This window comes from Poecile atricapillus, chromosome 10 (genome assembly GCF_030490865.1).
Source record: "Poecile atricapillus isolate bPoeAtr1 chromosome 10, bPoeAtr1.hap1, whole genome shotgun sequence".
Taxonomy (NCBI): domain Eukaryota; kingdom Metazoa; phylum Chordata; class Aves; order Passeriformes; family Paridae; genus Poecile; species Poecile atricapillus.
The window spans coordinates 13379979-13402204 of NC_081258.1; the positions used below are offsets into that span (position 1 = coordinate 13379979).

General features: G+C 38.6%; 1 protein-coding gene across 4 annotated transcripts in view; it reads right to left on the minus strand.

Annotated features, from left to right (window-relative positions):
* Positions 1-20: 20 nt before the first annotated feature.
* PHAF1 (phagosome assembly factor 1) overlaps positions 21-22226 on the minus strand; it is a 33399-nt gene continuing 11193 nt past the window's right edge. The window contains exons 4-18 of one of the 4 annotated variants that reach the window (XR_009278345.1): positions 21117-21160; positions 20746-20825; positions 16118-16212; positions 13567-13664; positions 11846-11958; positions 9764-9897; positions 9075-9158; positions 8293-8375; positions 7472-7515; positions 5527-5570; positions 4120-4178; positions 2499-2571; positions 1964-2049; positions 1586-1847; positions 21-252 (exon numbers count right to left, since the gene is read on the minus strand). Coding sequence is in view for 2 of the 4 variants with exons in the window: in XM_058845697.1 (XP_058701680.1) it covers positions 1775-1847; positions 1964-2049; positions 2499-2571; positions 4120-4178; positions 5527-5570; positions 7472-7515; positions 8293-8375; positions 9075-9158; positions 9764-9897; positions 11846-11958; positions 13567-13664; positions 16118-16212; positions 20746-20825; positions 21117-21160 (1110 nt within the window). In the remaining 2 variants the exon portion in view is untranslated. Of the gene's footprint in view, positions 1848-1963; positions 2050-2498; positions 2572-3217; positions 3314-4119; positions 4179-5526; positions 5571-7471; positions 7516-8292; positions 8376-9074; positions 9159-9763; positions 9898-11845; positions 11959-13566; positions 13665-16117; positions 16213-20745; positions 20826-21116; positions 21161-22226 lie in introns of those variants that run through there. The other 3 variants (XM_058845697.1, XR_009278346.1, XM_058845698.1) reach the window with 3 other exon arrangements.

The following is a 22226-nucleotide window of genomic DNA, read 5'->3' on the forward strand; positions in this document are numbered from 1 at the left end:
AACATCCATGATTTTATTACAAAAACACCCAGCAACTGTATTTAACACAAAAACAGTAACTGAGAGTCTCTTTTTATTTTTCTTTCAGTGTACATGCTCATAATTATTCCATTTAATTTACAGAAGGGCTATGTAAAATGAAATTAAAATTAGAGAGGAAACAAAAAGGAAGATTGAGGCATAGAATTTTCTTAGCAAGCAACGATCACAGGAGACAGCACAGATTGAACAGGGATTCAACAGGAGTGACACCTAGGGATAAAGGTAAACAGTAACTTTTTCCTTATCCATTAAATTCTCCATGGGGCTTTTTTGTTTGTTTTAGCAAAACAGTTTAGAGTATCACAGTATACAGGAAGACTAAATGGCAAAGAACGTCTCACACACACACACACATTTATCCCTGCTACTGGTCCAGGATCCAAAACTTCAGTTAACATTCGATTTCCTATCTCTCATTCATTGATAAACTATACAGGATTACACTGTACATGGAGTTAAAATTACAAAAATGTCATATTTACAAAAATCTGTACACACATAGTAAAACTCACAAAATTGTCATCTATGTATCACAAGTTGCGACACCAAAATATTAAAAATGGGATAAAATTATACATTTCTCTTGTCCATTTTTAAAAAGGGTTCATTATTTCAAAGACAGACCACCTATTTCTCCCAAATAAGACTGGTAAGAGAACTAGAAACCTAAAGTATCCTCCTGGGATAAAATGTCGCGAGCAGCATCTCCCAACTAGAAAGAAGCCTATATCCTGTCTGCTGGGGTGGGGTGTGCAGTTAGCATATATGTACAGAAATGGTGAAACTACATCGAGGATGTCTTTGGCTAAACCTTTGGCATAAATTAAAATCATACATCAAAAGTTACAGAAAAGGTTATCTTGGTGATGGCGGAATTCCAGAATTTCTTTCTGAGATACCATTATATACAGCTTTCCTTTCTCTGAGGAAATAGAGTAGGAATAAAGGATTTTGGAACAGAGGCAAATGAGGCAACATTATTTCTTCGTTAGATTTTTCACTAGTATGAAAAATTGTATCAAATCTTTTCATTAAAACATAATTTAATCCTAGAAATAACCCCTTCCAGAAGTTTTTTTTTTTTTCTTTCAAAATTGCATATGAAAAAAAATTAGTAAACCAGCCATGACAGAAAAAAATTGTATCAGCATATCAAGTACATATTAGTGCAGGAAGGTGGATAAATTTGATCCACTGTATAAATAAGCTTTATGCGCAGTGTACATTAAATAACCACCACACCCCACTCACTCCCAGTACACAGATGCTCCTCAGTGAAGATAAACGTTTATCAAGTAATTAAAGTGTATGTAGTGCAAATGTTACAACCAAGTATTATGCACATGCTACTTGCTTGGTTTAAAGTTACACAAAGATGTGGTGCCTGAAATCATGGACATATATACATCCTTGTCACACTTGGTACAATGTCCTAAGCCACAGAAATACCGAGGTGTTTAGATCTATATATATATACACACACGTTTTCTTAAAATGTGACCACCACATCAATACAGTAACACAAACAGACTAAAATCAATACCTGCTTCCAGATGCTCCAAGGCTCAGAAAGTTTGTGCTTCTAATTCTTGCAGTCATTACGTGCCCCTCTTCCATTTCCCCCTTCTGCCAGCTGAGAAGGAGGGACAGTCTCTTCAGGTCTGTGCTGCATAGGATGAGGGCAACGGAGAGGAATAAATGACGGCACAGGCACCCAAGCTGCTTTCCTCCATCAACAGTTCCATGCCCCATGATGAAGGGTTGAGAGAATTTCCTCTCCACACCGCTCCTGGGTGGAAAGGCTTCTTGAAAAAAAAATAAAATCATAACGTGCTTTCCATATTATAAGTGGCAGCAAATCAAGGCACGCTGTACTAATTCTGTAGCATTGAGATTAGCTGACTTTGCAGGGGATGCTCACTGGGGAAGGTCCGACGTTCTCAACTGGCTGCTGGGCCGTGTGGGGCCATACAGAGTAACAGAAGCTATGTGATTATTCTGCATCACCTGCAAAAGCACAGCAGGGAAAAGGGATATTAAAAGAAGTGCTACACTAAACAAAATCGGAAGTATTAAAATGGTGAATACAGGAGTGATCTGCCTGAAGAAAGAAATTCCAACAACAAATGACAGCAACAAGCTCTTGGCTGGTTCCTAAAAACAGTCTCTTATATTTCCATGACACAACACCATCTGCTCCAACCAGCCATGTGAATGTATCTCCTCCTAGCATGAGAGTTCCAGGTGACAAACTTGAAGTTTCAGCTTTAACATGCAAATGTACAACCTCAGACAGGAGGTTGCAAAGTTCCCTCCTTCTGCCAACAGGCACTAAAATTATACCACTCCCAAGCACAGGCTTTTATTGCAATAGGAAGTAAGAAGCCATTCATAAGTAATAGCAAACTCCTCTTCTTCCCATGCTCAGACAAGAATAAAAGGGTTTTTTTCCTAACCTCAAAGATCATTCGCTGCAGTCCAAAGCAAAAGGTTGACCCAAATGGGTTAGTGTTGTTCGGAGATGATGACCTGAACAGAAAAGAGGGGGAAAAAAATTTAAAATGGATATGTAAGGATCAGGAACATCTTAAGAAGGAATAACTACTCAGCAACATAAGGTGAATTACAGCATCTTTATCATGGCTTTCATCAAAAGAAATCTACATTATGCAACACCATTGCTGGACTCCAAGTGAGCCAAAGGAAACTCTGCTTGATGCTGCAGAGCCATTAGTAACACTTGGGGATAAAGTAATCAAAAAGCCATGAGTGACCTCTACAGGAAAACTCTCCTGCACTTAACTTGAACAGGAAGAACCCTAAAAAACCCCAGATATACAGGAAGAGAGAAGCACCATGTTACTTACTACACATTATTTTTGTGCAAGATCCTTCCCTTTGTGTCTCAACCTCTATCATATGTATTTACTATACATAGCCTATTATTTATATTTACTATATACTATTAATCAACTGGATTTAGCATGTTAACAAGATTAGCCTATATGATGCTGAAATAGAATAATCCAAGTTTTATTAAACAGTATTTTTCAAGATCTATATACCACTTGTCTTCCAGTTATTTCTGGTATTTTTGGATTGTACATTGACAATTTCTGTTGACTGCAATGAATTTTTTATTACAGCCAAAAAAAAAACCCTAATGAATATTTACCTTTTGTCCTTTCTTGTAAACTGGTCAGTTTTTCAAATTGCATGTCTGAGCCATTTGAGATGTGCTCAGTAAAGCGCTCTCTGGTTGAACTACTTTCTACAACACAGATGGAAAAAATAGTAGGGCTCTATGTCATCACTATTTCACCTTAGCTTTACTTCATTCACATGGCTTCTGCTCTAATCATCTCACTGGCATAACACAGGAGTAAAGGGGAACAAAAGGCACAATGATTAAGAGGGGGGAAAAAGAAAAAAAAATCAAAGTCAAAATCACGTGAAAGTCTGATAAAAATACATTAATTTATCTCAAATTGCTGTGGTATTTGCACAGTACCCATCACTTACACTTGTCCTGAGATAAAAATCATGGTTTCACATCATAAAATGGTAACTCTGCAAACAGATAATGTCCATTTAACCCACTATCCACCTCAATGTCTGCAGAAACACAGCAAATTTAAGGGCTATTCTATCTTCAGTCAGCCTAAAGGAAGTGTAGAACCATGTATGTTCAAAAAGACAAGCTTCTTCAGACAGATTGCTGTTATATATGTTACCAAATATTTATATATACCATTATATATAATGTCATGTTGTTGAAATAATTTATAAAAAGGGTAAAAGCTCTACACTACTTATTACTCAAAGAAAGAGACTTTATAATGCACTATTTTCTCTGAGATCTTCTCTGGATTTTGCATTTCAAGGAATTTTGGAAATGTTTTCCCTCAGCATGTCAGTTTATTTCCTCTGAGAGCAGCTATCTTGTATTGTCAGTGGCCAAAAAAACCTGAAACTTTAACCAGTAAAGCAGTACAAAAGTATCCCGTGCCATAAACGCTCCTCCTCATCCTCTGTTGTCAGCCCAATCCTTGCCAAGCAAAATAGAGAGATTTTTACCTGTGAAGTACCACTGGCTTCTCTACAGGGTGCCCCAGTAGATCCTGAATACTGTCCCACTGTAAATACATCAATGAATTTATGTTAAATGAGGCACAAGAAAACTCTTCTTTTTATCTAGGAAGAGTGCCATGCACATTTGTTTGTGACAAACCTATCTGTCGAATAAACCTCAGGTTGTATTTACAGTAGCATTTTGTGACTGAACAATACTCAGTAATGGAACTATCCATTGCTAGGGCTAGTAAATTCTCTTAAGGTATATTCTCATTTTTGTCTAAAAATAGTTTGGAAATAGAAATATTCATATAAAAATTTCTATGGGTCTTATGGATAAAATGTAGCCAGAAAGTCTTGTGGCATTTTAGGGGCACCTCAGAGACCAAAGCAGCTGTGGGAAATTTCAACAGAATATTCTCTTACATAACCTTAGCAGAGAGGAAAAACAGTCCCACTGCTACCTCTCCCAGAAGTCTTTCCTTGATTTAGGCAACAATATTGAAGAAGAGGAAAGCTGCACTATTTAATGACTTGGGAGTGTCCAACAGTTTTCCTCACTTTAACCAGACTCCAAGAAGTTGCAGTTTCACATACAAGACTGACATAAGTCTAAGCACTGAAGGGAGTTAATTCAAATCAAAAAGCTTAGAATGGCATCTTCCAGACTGCTGACTCAGATTTTTCCTCCCAGTATGGGACCCAAAATTTACCAACGAAAGCCCTCATTTAGCACCCCAGGAACCAAAAGAGCAGCACTGACCCTGGCTGAATGTTGACTGCAGAGACACCGATGAACAGTTTTTGAGAAGTTTTTCAACTTAATGCAGCTGTCAAATATACAGCAGCAACTGCCCAGCTGGGAAGCTCATTTAGGTGGTAAGGCTGTAGAGTCTTCAAGGAGTCTGCTGGCATCAGGTGGTGTCACACTGGCAGTGACATTTTTGAAAGGCTGCTGCCTAAGAAACATCCCATTACTGGTGCCCTTCAGAAGAAAGTGGAAGGGCACTGAACTCTTGTTAAACGTCTTCAAGAGCTATGTTTAGTACAATAGCTCTGTGAGAATTTTTTTTTTTGGAACATGTCTCCAGCTAACATTCAGCCACCACTGCTGTTGTTTTCCCCTATCACTTATTTCACTATTTCTACCTGCAGCTGTGTTGAAATAAATGCAAGCCATGTCATAATGTAGTAATTTAGTTTACTTGAAGTGTACTATTATGAATTAATTCAATCTTTTAACACACCAAAATATTTCAAACACAAAATATACACTAACTTTTTGCCTTCTACTGTTCCACTTTAAAACATGATACCACTGCTATAATTTCTTTGAAGTGTATTGTAAAGTTGGCATGAATCATTTAGATGGTTTAAGAAAATTAGGTAAACAGTTCTGCACAGGCTTACCTTGCTGTATGTTGTACATGTTTCTGTCTGTGAATCAGCACTATCTATGAAACGAAAACAGAAAAGCTTTTTATAGCTTAAGCTTGAACAGTCCCCTACATAATCCTTTATTCTGGCATGTTCATTCAGATAGCAGGAGACACAGGAGCATTAGATCAGGACATATACAAATTTACCAGCATCCACTAGCAATCAGAATTGTCAGTAACACTGACTAAACGCCAGTTAAGCATTAAAGCAAAGCTCCCTATTTACAGCAAGTCCCAACTTTAAGGTTATAAAGTCTTAAGCTTTAATCTTAGATGGAAGAACATCACTACAAAAGAATCTCCATCTCTTTGCACTAAGCAAACAGTCCTAGCACAGCCACTCGGGGAGGTAACATGATGTGCCACTCACTAAGTCCAAAACACTCCACTGCACTTGGAAGGAAAGCTGGCTAAAACTGACACCTGGAGACTCAGGAGCTGGCAGGCCTGAAATCAGTTAAAAATACTGCTCTTCTAGAATAAAGATGGCTGAGAATCACAGCCTACCTATTAAATAATAAAAGGACAGCACTGCATTTACAATTACAGCCTTTAAACAGAAACTGTTTGCTGGTGGTTTCAAGTACTTTCATACGTATCTTACATACTGAAAGCATGTTCTCAAAGCAGTGGCAATGGACCTAGACACTGAAAACATCAAACACAGCCTTCAGTCAAGTGTAAGACCATTTGCTCCTCTGTACTATTAGCTCTCTAAACATGCTCTTTTTGTGCTGAGAGTTCAGTCTCTCTGCAACTTGAACTCTGGCTCTTAATTTATCATCTGAACTTGAACCACAAAAGGGAACTAATAAAACTGCATCAGGCACTGCCACTAGAGGGAAGAAGATGGGCTATTCAAAACCGTTATAACATCTGTTCACAATGTGTTACATGTCCTGGACGTAAGCTAGAGGCCAGAAAAGCTAATTAGAAATTTTGGTTAGAAATGCCAAATAAACAAACAAAACAGACACATTAAGAAAAAATTCCTAATGCTACTTAAGGTAAATTAAATTAATCACAAATTAATGCTTTGAAGTACAATAACCTAAGGGAAAATAATTTTAGAAGCAAGAATTTTCATGCTCATTCTCTTGGCTAAAGTGCAAATCAACTTTCAAGTAAGCCTATATACACAAACATTGTTTTTCCAGGTTTTTAATCCTCCATATGCTCAAACTGCTGTGACAGCCACAGGAGGATTGCACTTCACACAGCAAAGTGCTTGCAGTAAATACCAATCAGAATGAGGAAAACATCCCTGGCCAAAACCTAGGCAGCATCTGGCATTCCCAGGATAACCCAAATACCTTCCCAGTATACATTTTTTCTTATGTTGAAGTCTGCTTCAATCACTGTGACCTTCAGACAGGGTTCCCCTACTTTGCTGAGATTAGTTACATGCACAGAGCTGGGAATATCTTAGTACCTTGCCAAATCAGCACTACTGATTATAGATTTATTTTTTCAAGTAGAGATTTTCAGGTGAACACAGACAGACTTAGTCTGTAGTATATTGTGGATGCTTATTCTCATTCTCAGACTATATTAAATACCAGTGGACTGGTGATGAGCTCAGACTAACACTATCTAACAGATTTTGAGCCTCCAGGTACAAGGTACTTGATTTTAGCAGAGCAGTAGCATTACAGGATATTATGATGTTGCAGCTAAATATTTGTGATCCAAATAAGTGAAGAGGTAGTGTAAGTAAAATCAGAGATTACTGCTACCTTGCCCTGAAGCGTCTTTTCCACTTAAATAGAAACCTAATCCAAACATTTCTTCTCTGTCTCAATGACTGTCACTGTTAGCACACTCTGAGAACACAGGACAGTTAGTGACAAGAACTAATCCCAGCTCCCCTTGGAGCATTCTGTGCCCCCTGAAGCAGACAGCAGGGAAATGCTCACCTCTCTTAATGATGAGTGGAATCTTGAATTCACAGCGATGGTAACTAGAAAGTGCAAATCGTAAAGCTATTAGAAAACAGAGAAGCCAAGATAAACTGCACAGCCACAGACTTACAGCTCTTAATAATCCCTTTAGGGAAAAGTCACATCAATAATAAAATGAAAGTGAGAATCTATGATAGCAGATTAAGTTCTCACTTAGATTTTCCACATCAAAAAAGGCAGCAGCCTGGGAATGTCCTAATACAATTTTCTAGAGGACACAAGATGTCCTTCAGCACAAATTACTCTATTGTTACACAGAGTGAATGGAGAAATATTTAGCTATGAAACAGACCTATAGAGTTCTCTGTCACTAACTGCTTTAATCAGACATTCAATCACTAACTCATACTCCTCCTCTAAAGAGTTTACACTTAGAAAGTATTGAAAACATGTTCAGAAGCATGAGTTTTTTTCATCACCGACAGAAATCACGTTAGGAAAACATCAGCAACATACTTACCATTAAATTGGCACCCTTGCTAATACAAAGTTTGCCTCTATCAAGAGTTTGCACATCATACCTGGACCAAGAACTATCTTACCTCATTCACTGCTTTAAGACATACTTGCCAGTACATATAAAGGCATTTAAAAATAAAGAGAAAATACTACCAATACTACTAAAACAATGTTACTAATGAAGTCTGAAACCTCCACAGGTTACTAGATACACCAAAGAGACTTATGAAAAATTACTGTAATTCTATAAGAGATCATAAGATTTCCTTTTCAGTTGTTTTCATGTACTCCTTAATAGATAAATTCTGTACACTCACATGTTGAAGTTGTAATGACCAGGATAATTTGTATGCAGGACAAATTTTTTCACCTTGTGAGTGTTTGCATCAAATAGAATATCCTGTTGAAGACAAAAAAAGACAGATGAAGCAATTCGGATAGAAGAAGGTGGCTTTCCCCAAACTAACCCTGGATTACTTAAAATAGCACCTGTATAGAGTGACGTATTTATTCTGGAACTGAATCAAACTATGAAAAGCAGTATTTAAAAATAAGACTATTTGTAAATTCAAATAACACATTTCCTCCAGCACTCAATCACAACTGCAGCTTCATTTGCTAATGTTGGCAAGTTTTCTAAGGAGGTCTTGTTTTTCTGCATATTATTTACAATAATGTAGACTAAAGCAAAACAGCTGCAAGAAGGAACATGAAGATTTAACTACACCCCACAGCTCAGCAAACTTTCACAAGTGATGTTATGGCACGTCTGCCTCAGGTTCTGTGGGACAGGGACATGGATCTCAGGAACAAGAACTAGTTACCTATGCATCAGGCACAACAGAAAAAGGAGAGAATCTAAGAGACTGCAAAAGTGCAAAGAGCCCTCCATCCACTGGTGAAGATAAAATGCTGCTGATTTAATTTAAGTGTGTGTTAAAGGAAAGTCAAGGGTAGCTTTTCATATCCAGAGATTCCTAAGGCAGCAATCGAGAGTTTTGCAGCCTCTCACTTCCCACAGTCTTTAGCCTCCTGAAAAGATTGCTGTGTAACTAAATCAAAAGTTTACATGAATTGTTTAGGGAGGCTTTCCACTCACCACTCCAAGTGTGAAATAATTGAAGAAGTAGTCATTGCACTTTGATGGGACCTGCTTATGGGGCGAGGGCGAATGGATTTTCATCTGCAAGAAACACACTTTTCAGATGCATTCAATAATGCTTGAAGATGAATACCTTAACGTCTCTACATTCAAACAAATTGCTATAATCTCATTTGAAGACTTTGTTCAACTGTGCAAGATAGTGTGCTTCATGACAGGACCATCACCTGCTTACAGCAGCACAGTGACACATCAGCTTTTTCAGTTATCAGAATTAAAAGGCTTACTGACATGATGCTGTGTAAAAACATTAGGAAAAGATCAAAGTATATGCTGAGGTTATTTTACATACATTATAAGTGAAAAAAAATAGGCAGCACACACTTGCTAAGGTACATTTGGATATAAAAGTGCTCCCATTTGCAACACTTCTTAAATCAGCTAACATTATGCAATTTGATTCTTTTAATAAATGTAAACAGATTTGCATCAATTTAGATTTTAAAAAAGCTTCTTAAAACCTATTATATAATGGCTCAGCCCAGTCTATTATGTGAAGTAACTTGTTGAGCACTTGTAATTTGTGCTACATGGCAGTTCAGCTTCACTGGCCTTGCCAAACACAAGCACTATGGTGAGACTGAGACACCACTGAACAAAGTCTGTGCCTGAATGAATTCTCTCACCTTGTCTTCCGACTTGTAGAAGACTTTGTGTGGAGAGCCCAAGGTGCTGAGCACATCCTGGCAGGAATCACCGAAGTACACACAGCGCTCAAATACCCGCATCTTGGCATCGGCTAAAACACCTGGGCCACAGCCTGAGGAATGGAAAACAACTCTACATGCATCCTTCCTGATCACAGAATACATCAGTAAATCAACACCAAAAGGTTAGCATTCCTTTATTTATCACAAACCAAACACCTGCATTCCTCAGACAGCAGTGCCAAACTAAATTTGACCATTTACTTTGCAAGGGTGTAAACATTTCTTATCAGAGCTGTGCATGAGCTGACTGTTGCACAGTTCCCCATCTTAAACTCCAATTTCAGCCATACTACCTTCACTTCCTTGCCATTCACATGGACTTGACTTGGTTTCCCAGCACATCTCAATTTGATCAGCTGGCTATTTGCAGTAAATACCAGGAATTATTTCTACCCCTAGAATACTCTACTTTATCACCTAGAGATTTACCTCCACCTAAAAACGTCATGTGCATAAAATAAAATCCCTCACCCGTATTAACTGTATCACAAAATACATATTCTTTACTCAAGATTCCCATAACTTACTAAATCAATAGCAAGTACATCCCTGTGCAAACAACATTAAAACCAGATCTCATTGAATAGCCATTACACAGATGAATTGCTGACATGTTACCAGACGTTAGGAAATGGAAAGATGCTGCAGTTGGGGAGCCCATTTGCTTGCAGGAATGCAGCATCTTACATTTACGAGAATGCAAGCACATATATGCAGCAGTTACTGCAAAACACAGGATGCTTTGCTTTCCTCACTATGCATTATTTATGTAGCCAGTTACCCGCTAAAATAAATCAGAAAAATCCAGTTCGGTCATCCTTGATTTCTTAAATAACTTCAAATTAATACATAAGCAGAGAAATGTGTAATGTTTTACAAGAGTTTCTACAAACTTTGCAAGATAAGAACAGCACATGTGCAGATTTTCCAGATTTCCTTTACCAAGTTTTTCTGCAAGTTTGTCTAAACATCAGTGATATTTTAATAATTATTTTATACATTGACATTTCCTTTAAGCCACAACAAAACTTTTTAACAAAACTTGACACTCTAAATGTCCAATTTCTCAAAATCATTTACGTAATTATGATGCTATAGCTAACTCTTTCCCCAGTATATGAGGCTCTGCTCTACCTTATTTTCCTCTGTAATAAGAGAAGCAAAGTGGCTTGAAAATATCTGCTCCGTTTTTTCTGGTAATTTTTTATTCTTCATCTATAATTTTTTTTTTTTTTACTTTTGCATATTGTGAATGTATTCCAAGTGCTTCCTCAATATATAAAGCTAGCAATCAGGCCAGGTCAAAAGCTGAGTCCCCTAATCAAAATTTTTTAAAACATCTCAGTATTTTTTTATTAAGAACATTGTCAAGTCTCAAGTTACAGTGACTGAACAAGACTCCTTTGCAGCTCTTATATCTTTCCCGTATTTCTAAGCGCCCTCCCATCTCTGAAAGCACCTGGAGGGAGGACTCATCAGCATCTCTTCACTTTCACCACTGTCTCCTACTGTAAATGAAAACAGAACTGAATTCAAAGTGCAGTTTAAGGCTGCAGCATTAACGTAATCACTTGCTGGCAATTTTAAAAGTCTTCCAGATGTAATCACAAGAATATCAACATCATACAGCTCCCTGGACACATACACAAGGTTTCTTGGTTTGTCATCATTTTTTAGTGATGTACTGAGAACAGTGATCTGTTTTCTTCTATACATACACCTGGAAGCAAATTCCATTTCTGTAAACAGATTCTAAGGACTTGGAACATGAGGACTCCAGCTCTCAGTGATTTCTCCAGGGTTAGGAAAATGCAGCAGCAGGCAGGCTCATCTTCAAAAGGATTTAACTGGGTTTTGTTTGCAATAGTTCAAAACAAGGTAGATAGAACACTTTGAAATCATTATTAAATTATCAGAAATAACCTGCACTTAGTTTACAAAGCTTTACCCCTCTTTTCCTGAGAACAACCAGTGTGATGCTCTGAGTGTCTCCAATACCTGCAGTGAGTAGGCGAAGCCGTAAACCTGAGGGTCCAGTTCCATCTCGCAGAACATCGACGTTCTCAGCATACACATTCCCAAGGAAACAGCTGAGAGGCATCAAGGGAGCCCTGAAACCAATCATACAAAATGTGCACAGGATTTGCTTCACCTTCAAATTTTCCTGTAACAAGCTAGTATCAGTTCACTGGAACAGAGCACATTAATTTTAACAAAGCTGCATGTAACTGAGACCGAAGATTAAAAGTTGTATTAAACAAAAGGATCAGAAAGTGTGGGAGAAAAGGAAGAGGAACAAGATAGAACCCAAATGCAAGATCTTTACCATTAATGAAAAAACCAGCAAGTTTCAAAGACTCCAAGAATTAAGGAATTACAGAAACTGTACCTAGCCTTTGCGTATCTCCTATGAGGACACACCAGCTCAGATTTCTCTAAGGGAAAATGGAAGTTGTGGAGTTTTTAGAGCTAACTAAGTCCTTGAACTAGGCCTATCACCCAAATGCAGCAGAAGAGCCTTCTCCGTGATGCTCTCGCTACTCTTGGGAAGGTACTGCATAGGCCAGATCATGAAATCAGCTTGTGCAGGTACACCAAAGGCAACTGTGCTGCTTTACTGGGAAAGTTCTCAATTTAATTCAACAACAATATTATTTTAAAAAATAGTAACAGTCCCAAGTGAGATATTTTTAATGGAAAGACGTATTTTCTGTTTATCACCTTGCTCCCTGAAGTTCCCTCTTCTTATGTTCCTCCTCTGGGTGAATGACAAGCTAAAAGTTGGGCTTTGAGCTCTCTCTCAGACACACAACAGAGCCCCATGCAACAATCAGTGCTTTCACTAAAGCTCACCATGTCACAGATGGGCACAGACAACAGCACTTTTCTCAAGAGCACTTCTTTCTAATTAAGAGACAATGTCTGCATAAACAAGCCTCCCTCCCTTCTGAGAAGTAATCCAAGGATGTGTTTATCTCCTGGCCTTAAAACTCCACTGTCTCTGCAAAATACCAGTTTACAGTTTGGGTATTTCTAAGATTAGTTATCTCAGAATCCTACAATGGTTTGGCTTGGAAGAAACCTTAAAGATCACCCAATTCCAGCCCCTCTGCCATGGGCAGGGACTCCTTCCACTAGGCCAGGTTACTCAAAGCCCCATCCAGCCTGGCTTTTAAGACAGTAAGCTCAGTCAGGTATCTGCAAATACATTGAACATATGGTAGATTATGCATATGGCATATTTTATTAATTTTGTTTAGCAAGGGAGTTTAAGACCCTTGATAGGACCCACATATATGCCATAATATGACATACATATTATCAATATGCTGCAAGCTTACTGACTGCCTACACCAAATTTGATCTGCTTAGGAAGAGGTCATCAGCACAAACAAAATCTACAGGAAGAATAATGCCTAAACATGTGTTACTAAATTCAGTGTTCCCTGCTTTAATTAATTCACATTCAGGTCAATTGAACTTGCCTACTGCAGCTGAACCAAGCTCATACAGCTCAACAGCAACATAAATCAAACCAACATTTGATTACAAGGTCTGAGGACAACACCTACAGAAATCTGACTGAGGTTGGTATCTAAAAGCATTCTGCACATTACTAAATTAATAGAAGACCCAAACTGAACTAAGAAAACATATGATTCTATTTAGCAATGGCAAAGCACTAAAATGATGGAAAGAGCACGAGCAGCTGTACATACTTGGTGTCCTGCAGACTGTTTCCGTTGTAGATGTACATGCGTTTCACAGTCGCGCCATGTGGAATTTGCAGAGAGGCCAGACCGTGGGCAAAGTTAGGCTGTGGAAACACAAAATCATTCTTCTTACACAACACAGCAGACACTTCAGCTTAAGCCCAGAAACTGCTTTAGAGATGCCTACCAATCCAAGTAAGTCTCCAACAGAAGACAAAGGGACAAAATAACAGTAAAACCCAGCCTTCAAGGTGGTGTTTCTTTATATTCCACCACTCCTGGATTCCTGAGCAGGGGTGAAACACTCACTATGTTTATTCATCAAAAGATGCCATTACTCTGACAATTAGCCATTGTGTGTACTGAGAATTCAAGTTTTTCCTTGGTTTAGTCACTGGCAGCTAGCAATTTCCAAGTATTTGTACTGATACGTTGTATTTAAGGTCTAAGAAAGCATCTGTCTTAAAGGAAAACTTCTGGTTTTTGTCTCCCACTGCATTAATTTCAGCCTTTTAACATTTTTGCTGGTTTCAAAGATGCCTTATCTGATGAACAGAAACTTGTGCATTGAATAGATTTTCTGCTCTCCTTATCACCACATTCTTACACATGCTGTTTTGACAGGGATTTGAATGCTCTCATCAAGTAGAAAGCATGCTAAAGAAGTCAGATTGACTCTTACTGCACTAGAAGAAGGAATTTCTTTCAATTCTGAATGTGACAGGACATTCAAGACCAATAACATACTTTGCTGTCACCAGACAGAAAAAACCCTATCTTTGTCACAAGCAGTCAACAAAAACAAGATGCACAATATGCAAACTATTACCTGGTCTACTTTAGCAGGACATCACATAAGGTAAACACAAACACACAAAATTCTCCAGAAAAAAATTAACCTAGAACAATGACTGTTACTGCTGTAGGTTTTAAGAAGAGAACCTCCACTACCTAGAAAATCTAGAGATGTCCCGTTTTCAATTCTCTTCCTGAATTTGCCTAGAACATTAATACCTTTTGCTTCTAAAGCAGTCAGACTTCAGATTACTGAAGTAAGAAAAGGATTTCATGTTCTCCTCACTTGCAACTTGTTTCCAGCTATACAATAAACTCCAAACTTTTCTTCATAGTATTTCCATTTCCATAAGCAGAAGGTTGCACTGCTTTGCTAAGTAGCTTAGCATTCCTATATGAACTTCCTTGAACTTGACAGATTTTGACAGATTCAAATTCGACTTCACTCTGCCATCTTTTCTAATGTTCCTCTCTAAAAATATCCACAAATACTTGTCTTCCCTGTGGACTGTTTCATACTACTCTGTTTTCAAAACAATCCTACTTCTACCTGTTCCTAGGGAGACTTTGGCATTACACTCTGTGCAAAGAACATTTTACTAACCTCACTAGAACAACTGAATGAGACATCTAAGAGAATCCAAAATTACTTTCTCCACTGTTCTAGCAGTTCTATTTTAACATCTTTTAGGTAGTCCTGCAAGGAGCAGGGACTTGGTCTCAGTGATCCCTACAGGTTCCTTCCAACTTGAGGTATTTTATGATATTTTCAGATCTTTGGTAAAACAATTGACTTCCTCAGCAGTTTGGCTATTTCATTCATCAATGCCCTGGGAACACTTGCATGAAAATAAACCATTCTTTGTTGGGGCACTCTTTTTGTTTAGTTTATTAGGTTTCTATTCACCTTCCAATCTGAAACCCAACTGACCTTCACTACTGCTAAACAATAACTTCCCCTGGTTACCCCCTGTAACATGTCAACCATAAGCACTAAATCACAGGCTGTGACAAAGAATATGTGTCATCATGCTGGTTGATTTCTTCTCTATTTTGGCTCTTTATTTGCTCCTCTATTTTAATACTTTTTAACTTTAAATGCAGATTATACAACTGAGAGCATTTCCATCCCCACACAAAACAAGTTACACATACATTTTTATTAGTACAGAAGGAAACCACAGAGGACCTGATCCTGTTTCCACTTTAGATGGGGATTTCCAAAGATTTCAGAGAATGCAGTAATGCATTTAATTATTCAGTAACTCATCCAAACATTTGGTGAATATGCAAACAGGCATTACAAATAAAACTCATTCATTTGGCTTGCTAAAAGCACTCATACTGAAGGACACTTAAGATGAAAATGTATTTTATGAAGTCTATCCTACTTTAGTTGCATAATCACTTTGATGAGATTCAAAAATATCTGATAAAAGAACAGCCTCCCAGTAGATTGCTTAATATTTATGTATTTGCATAGACAGCACTGATATTTTTAGAAGACTCCTTTCACCAACAGAATTGCTAGTCCCAGTTCATGATGCAAGCAAAACCCCTTAGCATATGCCTTTTGTCAACAGGAAGTAAATTTTTAACTTTGAGATGGTTACATAGCATTAATAAGAACACAACTGAGAAGTTCAATTCCTTCCAAATTACTGGCTTCTTTCACTTGCAAAAGATAAGACACAATGTAGGTCACACTTGCAAATACCATAGAGACAAAGAGACCATCCATTAACTAAGAATGATTGCTGACCTCGTACTTCGGGGTTTCAGTCCAGGAGTCTAACTGAAAAGAAAACGACAGTCCTCTGAAATTGAGGTGAAAGAGCTGCTCAGCTGAGTTATACACTAAAAGGGAAAAGAAAGTAAAAACAGAGTTACAAAAATAATCAAAGAATTCTCCAGTTCATATCTAACGGCATCTTCATCACCTCAATCAATTTGTTACATCTCTGAATGCAGGAGGAACACAATTACACTAGACCATAACAGCTTTGCTTTTAATTTGATGCAGTAAAAACACAGCAGTAAGAGAAACCATAGCTTCATTACAGTTGCCTCTGCAAGCCTGCAGGCACTAACCTATCCCTAACAATACGATTATACAACATGACATAATCATTATACCTTAATATCTCTAAAGTGTTTAAGTAGCCACTACTAGTTCAAAACAATTCTGTTCATTGTTACGTAAAACATTGTGCAGTATTAACCAGAAAGTCTTTGAGAAAGATGTGCACAGAACACTGATAAACTCTTTCACACCATGGGCCAGCATGAACAGGAGCTCAAAGGAGGCTCACCCTGTGACCTGCACTTCCACCTCTCCTCCCAAGAGGAGCTCCCGTGCCCAGACCAGCTTCATGTGTTCCCAGGCAACACGGCCCAAGGAGGAAATGCTTCAGACACACAGGTCCTAGGCCATTTACAATGGTAATTAAAAATAACATCACCAGAAACAGCAGCCAGCCAGTCAGCTCCCACAAAGAGCACTAATAAATTAGAGCACACACAGACTTCCAGCTGTCACCACATCACGAGATGTCCTGATTCATTGCAATCAATTGCACAACATCAACTACAAACAACAGTAAATGTCGTCCCAGTACTTATTCTAACAACCTACTGTTTTCTGAGACTGTGGAAAGATTAAAAAACAATCCCAGAAGACTGAGAGCTTGGGAACTGTTTTGGGATTGATTTTACAAACTTCAACCTGTGCCCTGTAGCCACTGGGGGAACAGAGTGTTCTAGTAACACACACAAGCTGACAGCTTGAAAACACCAGAGGCTAAAAACAATAAAGAAACCCTCTAACAAGAGAGGCTACTTTCTTCCACTTTACTAAAGGAATACCAAAGGCTCAATATTCCCTTTTTTCTTACGATGTTATATTTAAAATGACATCGCATAGAGAAAATGCATATAAAGAAATGTTTTGTTCCCTCCCTCCCACAGTGTCTTTCAAATGCTCAACTTGAAAGACATATCACAAGGTATCTGGACAATGCCAGGCCACCCAGGATAGAAAAATAATAGTTGAGCAATAAGCACTAAGCTTTCAAAAATCATCATTTGGCTTTTCTACAGAATGTGCTGGCTAAGAGTCTTTTCCACGCTTGTCACTGAAAGGAAAACGTGTGGAGAGAGGGAAATGTTTTGATCGGCAGGAAAATTATACAAATCTCTCTCATGTGATAAATTATGATACATCTTTTCCAGAGCCCACAGCCAGCTGGAGAGCTATTTTTCCCCCAGTCATGCCAAGTGTGATATCTGATTATACAAATCGCATCATCTCCCATCCCCTGCAATGTTTGTTGATGCTTAGGTTTAAAGGGCAAGGAATTTTATTCTTGCAAAGTTCTCTCTTGTCTCCCTCAAAACCATAGATCCCAACCACATGACTGAACAAGGTAAGGAATTTTTTTTTTTTTTTTTTTTTTTTTTAATCACACAACTACTCTGCTAATTCCATTCAAAATTGCCAATAGAAGCAAAAAGACTATGTCTTTGCTGCTGAGTGGAGGAAAGGGAGGAGGTTTGCCTTCCAGGAAGGCAGCAGAGTGTGAGCAGCTGGGAAATACTTCTGTAGAGCTGACAGGACAACACCACCAACACCAACAAGGTTGCAAAATGGACACAGATTTGGCAAAAGCAAAGGCAAATCCAAAAGTCAGTTCTTCCTGGTATCAAACACAAGACTTTTCTGGCACCTTAGGGGAGCCTGGGCCCCTGCTGAAGTCCGAGAGTTAGAGAGCCAGAACACATCAACCCTCTCCATCCTTACAAGGCCACTGTGGTAGGAGGGAAGGAGGACTTTTCTTCTATCTTGTGACTTGAGTTCAACCCCACAGCCCTGATCCTTGCTGAACAGCACTTCGGCACAAAGCCACATCCATGAGGACTCTGGACAGGATGCGGTTTCAAAAGACCCACTGGCAAAAGCAAGCCCTTCCCAGCAGGAAGTCAGGTCACAGAATCATGGAAATGTGGGACAAAAAATCTTGGCTTCAATGAAGCTGTTGACCTCCAAAGTGGTTGTATTTCAATAAACCCCATGACAAAGGTATTGCCATGTTTCAAACTAACATTAGCCAAAAAGTAATGAAGCTGGTTGATTTTTCTGATGACTCTTCTTTTTTAAAACCACTGATCTGGCAAAACCAAAAATGCTCACTGAAGGTCAGTTTCAACACAAAACTGTTGCTAACCTTTTGATATTTATTTTGAAACTACCACTGTATCCTGTTGCAGGAAAGTTCCGCTGCAACCACCTTGGTTTTAAGTGAAAAACAACATTTTGAATGAAATTCTAGCGGAGATTAACATAGATAAAAAACAAAATACATTTAAAGTGCTTGAATTGGGGGTTTGGAGGAGTATTAGCACAGAGAAGTAAAGGGATGGTTATGTTCCTTTCATTCATGAAAACTAGCATTTGGTACTTTGGTCACATTAAGAGGAAGGTTTCTCCTCCCACCCCAGTTCCAATTTTTGTGGAACATTAAAACACCATCACCATCCCCCCACACATGATGAAAACCATTCTGGTTCTTCACTTTTTCCGTTTCAGAAAACACAAAGGAAAAAGAGAGTTATCAAAAACTTCTGTTGCATAATACAGTTCAAACAGTTTGTGACAGGCAGCTTAATACAGAGCATTTACTCCTGCTAAGTAGGCTGGTAATGGAAGAAGTATTATCCCAATGAGAAAACTTGAATAAGCAAATGCACTAGTGAAATGGTAATAGAGGCCAACATTTTAATAAATACATTTTCTTATCTACATGTCACTAGATGAAAAGATGTTATGAAAAACTATCACCAGATGAAGCAAGTGTGCAAGTTTTCTTAATTGAATATGACAGGTGCACAAGATCTGCAAATTCAGCACAAGGACACGTGGTGCCAAACTTTGTTTTTAAGTGCTTGCATATGATTTTACACAGTAATAAAACATGCTATCACTTCCACAGGCAATGCTTATGGCTAGATATGCATTTTTACAGTTCATATTATGACAATTTTGGAAGTGCTCCACCTCTACATATTTGCAAATAAACCATCATCACAGAATAAATAAAAATGATAAACAACCCAGGACATGAAACCACTTTTACCCTTCTTTAGACTACAGCCCCTTGTACATACAATTTCCGTAACAGATCTAACCATAGATTTCAGAGCTTCTGTCTAAGAGGAACTGTTAATGTCAGGACCAAAATTTTAAAAGGCTAATTCTGGTCCTTGGAGTATTACAGCTAGAAATGCTCCAAGCTTCATTTATCTCAATCTGATATTCATCAACTACTGCAGGCTTTTATGCAATGATACTGCTCTACCCACATGACCCTCCCCAGTTAATAAATCCTGTTCTGTAATGTGCAAGAGAGTGTCTGCAGAGAGCAGAGACAAAGGCTGGATATGCAATCACCATCCATCACAAAGAACACTCACCTGTTTTGGATCAGCCTGACTACTGCAAATGGACTGGCTTAAGTTAAAAATAGAAAATGAGGCTCTGAAAATGGTATCTTGACTATATGGAATTAATGTTCTTCCTTGTTGTGCCAGTTTGTGGCTCCATTTCTTGAAAGTTCCCGGGCTGTTTAATTATAAATATCCTCTTCAGAATTCCACCACTGGCTTATTTTCATAGCCTAACAACCCCTGAAATACAGTTTTCGTTTTCATACACAAACAAGGAGCTTAAAGATAGTCTTTTTCCTGCTGCAGAGATGGTGAACAGCCAAGTGGCTGTGCAAAAGTCAGAGTGGGTTCAGCCAGGTTAAACAAACACGTCCTGGTTCTGCTCCTGCTGCACATAGACTTCACACCTCCCCAGTGCTCCCAGTACAGGAGGGGGGCTCAGGGAGGTGTAAGCCAGTTACACACAGCTCAGGTTTGATCCTGCCTAGCAGGAGTGTAAGCACAGTCACAGAGCATGGAGACTGAGCAAACAGCCCTGGCTGACTCTGCACAGAGAGCAGCTCAAATGTCTGTGCTCATGGTATATGCAATCCCTAAGGATGCTTGAGAGCTGACCATGCATAAGGACTTGTAACAACAGCATCAACAACAAAGCTCACAGTTTTCTGGTACTGGCAGTTCAAAACAGATCATTAATGACATCTGAATACACCACTCTGTGCCAGTGACTCCCTGCCTCACCATTTCACTTCTAAAAAAGTCACAATTGAACTGACAACACATTTTACATGATTTCCCAGCTGTAAGAATATGACCATTCTGGAACATGGCTCCAGATCATATGACAACAGAACTGCCTACACATTGCTCTAGGCAGACATACTGGAAAGGTTTCCTAGAAAGAAGTCTGTCAGGCTAGGTGTGCTTCTCAGAAATTTTTTGGCTTACCTCCTGGATGTGTTGCTCCAAATGACTGATCAATTTGTTCTATGGTTGGAGCAATTGCCTGAGAGTTAAAATGGACACCACTGAAAAAGAGAACAAAATTAATCTGCCTGAATGAAACCAAACAGATGCTACAAACATTTACTAAAGGCAATACCACATCTAAATTGTAAGAAGCCTCCAAGACTGAAGAGTAAACCAGTAATTTAACTGAGTACCCTGATCAAGAAACGATGATTATGCACACTCCTTTATGAAAGCTGGTTTTTATTTTTAAAATTAGTAATTGAAAAAATGAATTCAGAATTTAAAAAAATTAGTAAAACCAGACTCTCTAACCAAGAGGAAATCATGAGAGGTCTTAAATCACTTACCAATATTTTAACTTCACCTTAGTCAAGTCATAAACTTCAATCACCTGAAACACCAGAAACAAAAACATTGGCATAGCTGAGACGCTTGCAAATCATTACAGAGATAAATCCTTGTCAAAAGGCAAGACTAGCCAGTGCTGCTTGTTCCCCTTCTTACAGAACTCTGCCAAGATAAATCCCAGTATCAGAGATCAAACTTCAAAAACTGACTCAATAAGTGCACATCTGAAATAGGGACTGAACAACTCTGGGTTCAGCAGAGAACCCCCATATCCCATGTACATCGGTACCGCCTGCAGGAAGAAATACTGTCACTGACACATGAGTATCTTGATTTCTAGAGAGTTTACTCAGACTTTCAAAGGAAAGCAACAGCAAGGATTAGCTAATTAGGGAATCCTCTGATGAATGTCAATGGGCCATTCCTTGGGTTGCTCCCACTACCCTGAAGAATTCCTGTGTAGGGCACAAAGTCCTAACACTGACTGCACTGCTGTAACTTTCCAGCTCTTCTAAAGTAAAAAAATGAACACAGCAAGACTTAGCAGTAATATCCCATTTCAATTATACATAAGATATTTTGCAACCTTGCCAAGCATTACAGAAGACAATCAGAAGAGCAGCCCATGAGGGATCAGGGCAAGCCATAATACCCAGTTCTGATATTCAGTAAATGTTTAAGACCTTACTGAATATTCCAAGGAGCTTCCCCCTCTGCAGAAAATATTAGATACAGATCCTTTGTTCTGAATACATTACTGCAAACATGCATCTAGGACTGATGTCAAACAATTTTTATCACTGTCACTGGATTTTGAGGCTATACTGGGCTTTAAGCAGATGACTTTTGGCAAGTAGCCATGGACAAACACAAGCCTCTTCCACCCTATATACATGTTCCTATGTCAGCAGGAAAACACATACAGCTCATAATTGCTGCAAAGCAAAGGTAAAACACATCTTTTGTTTTCTGTAAACCTCAAAAAAAATCATTGGCAGATTCTGACAGGATGTGCTCTCCAGCAAGAGAATAAAGCAGAATTTCCCAGGGAGCTTGCTACCAAGTGTGGCTTTAAAGCCTAAAAATATCACCAGCTGAGAAGGAAGTCT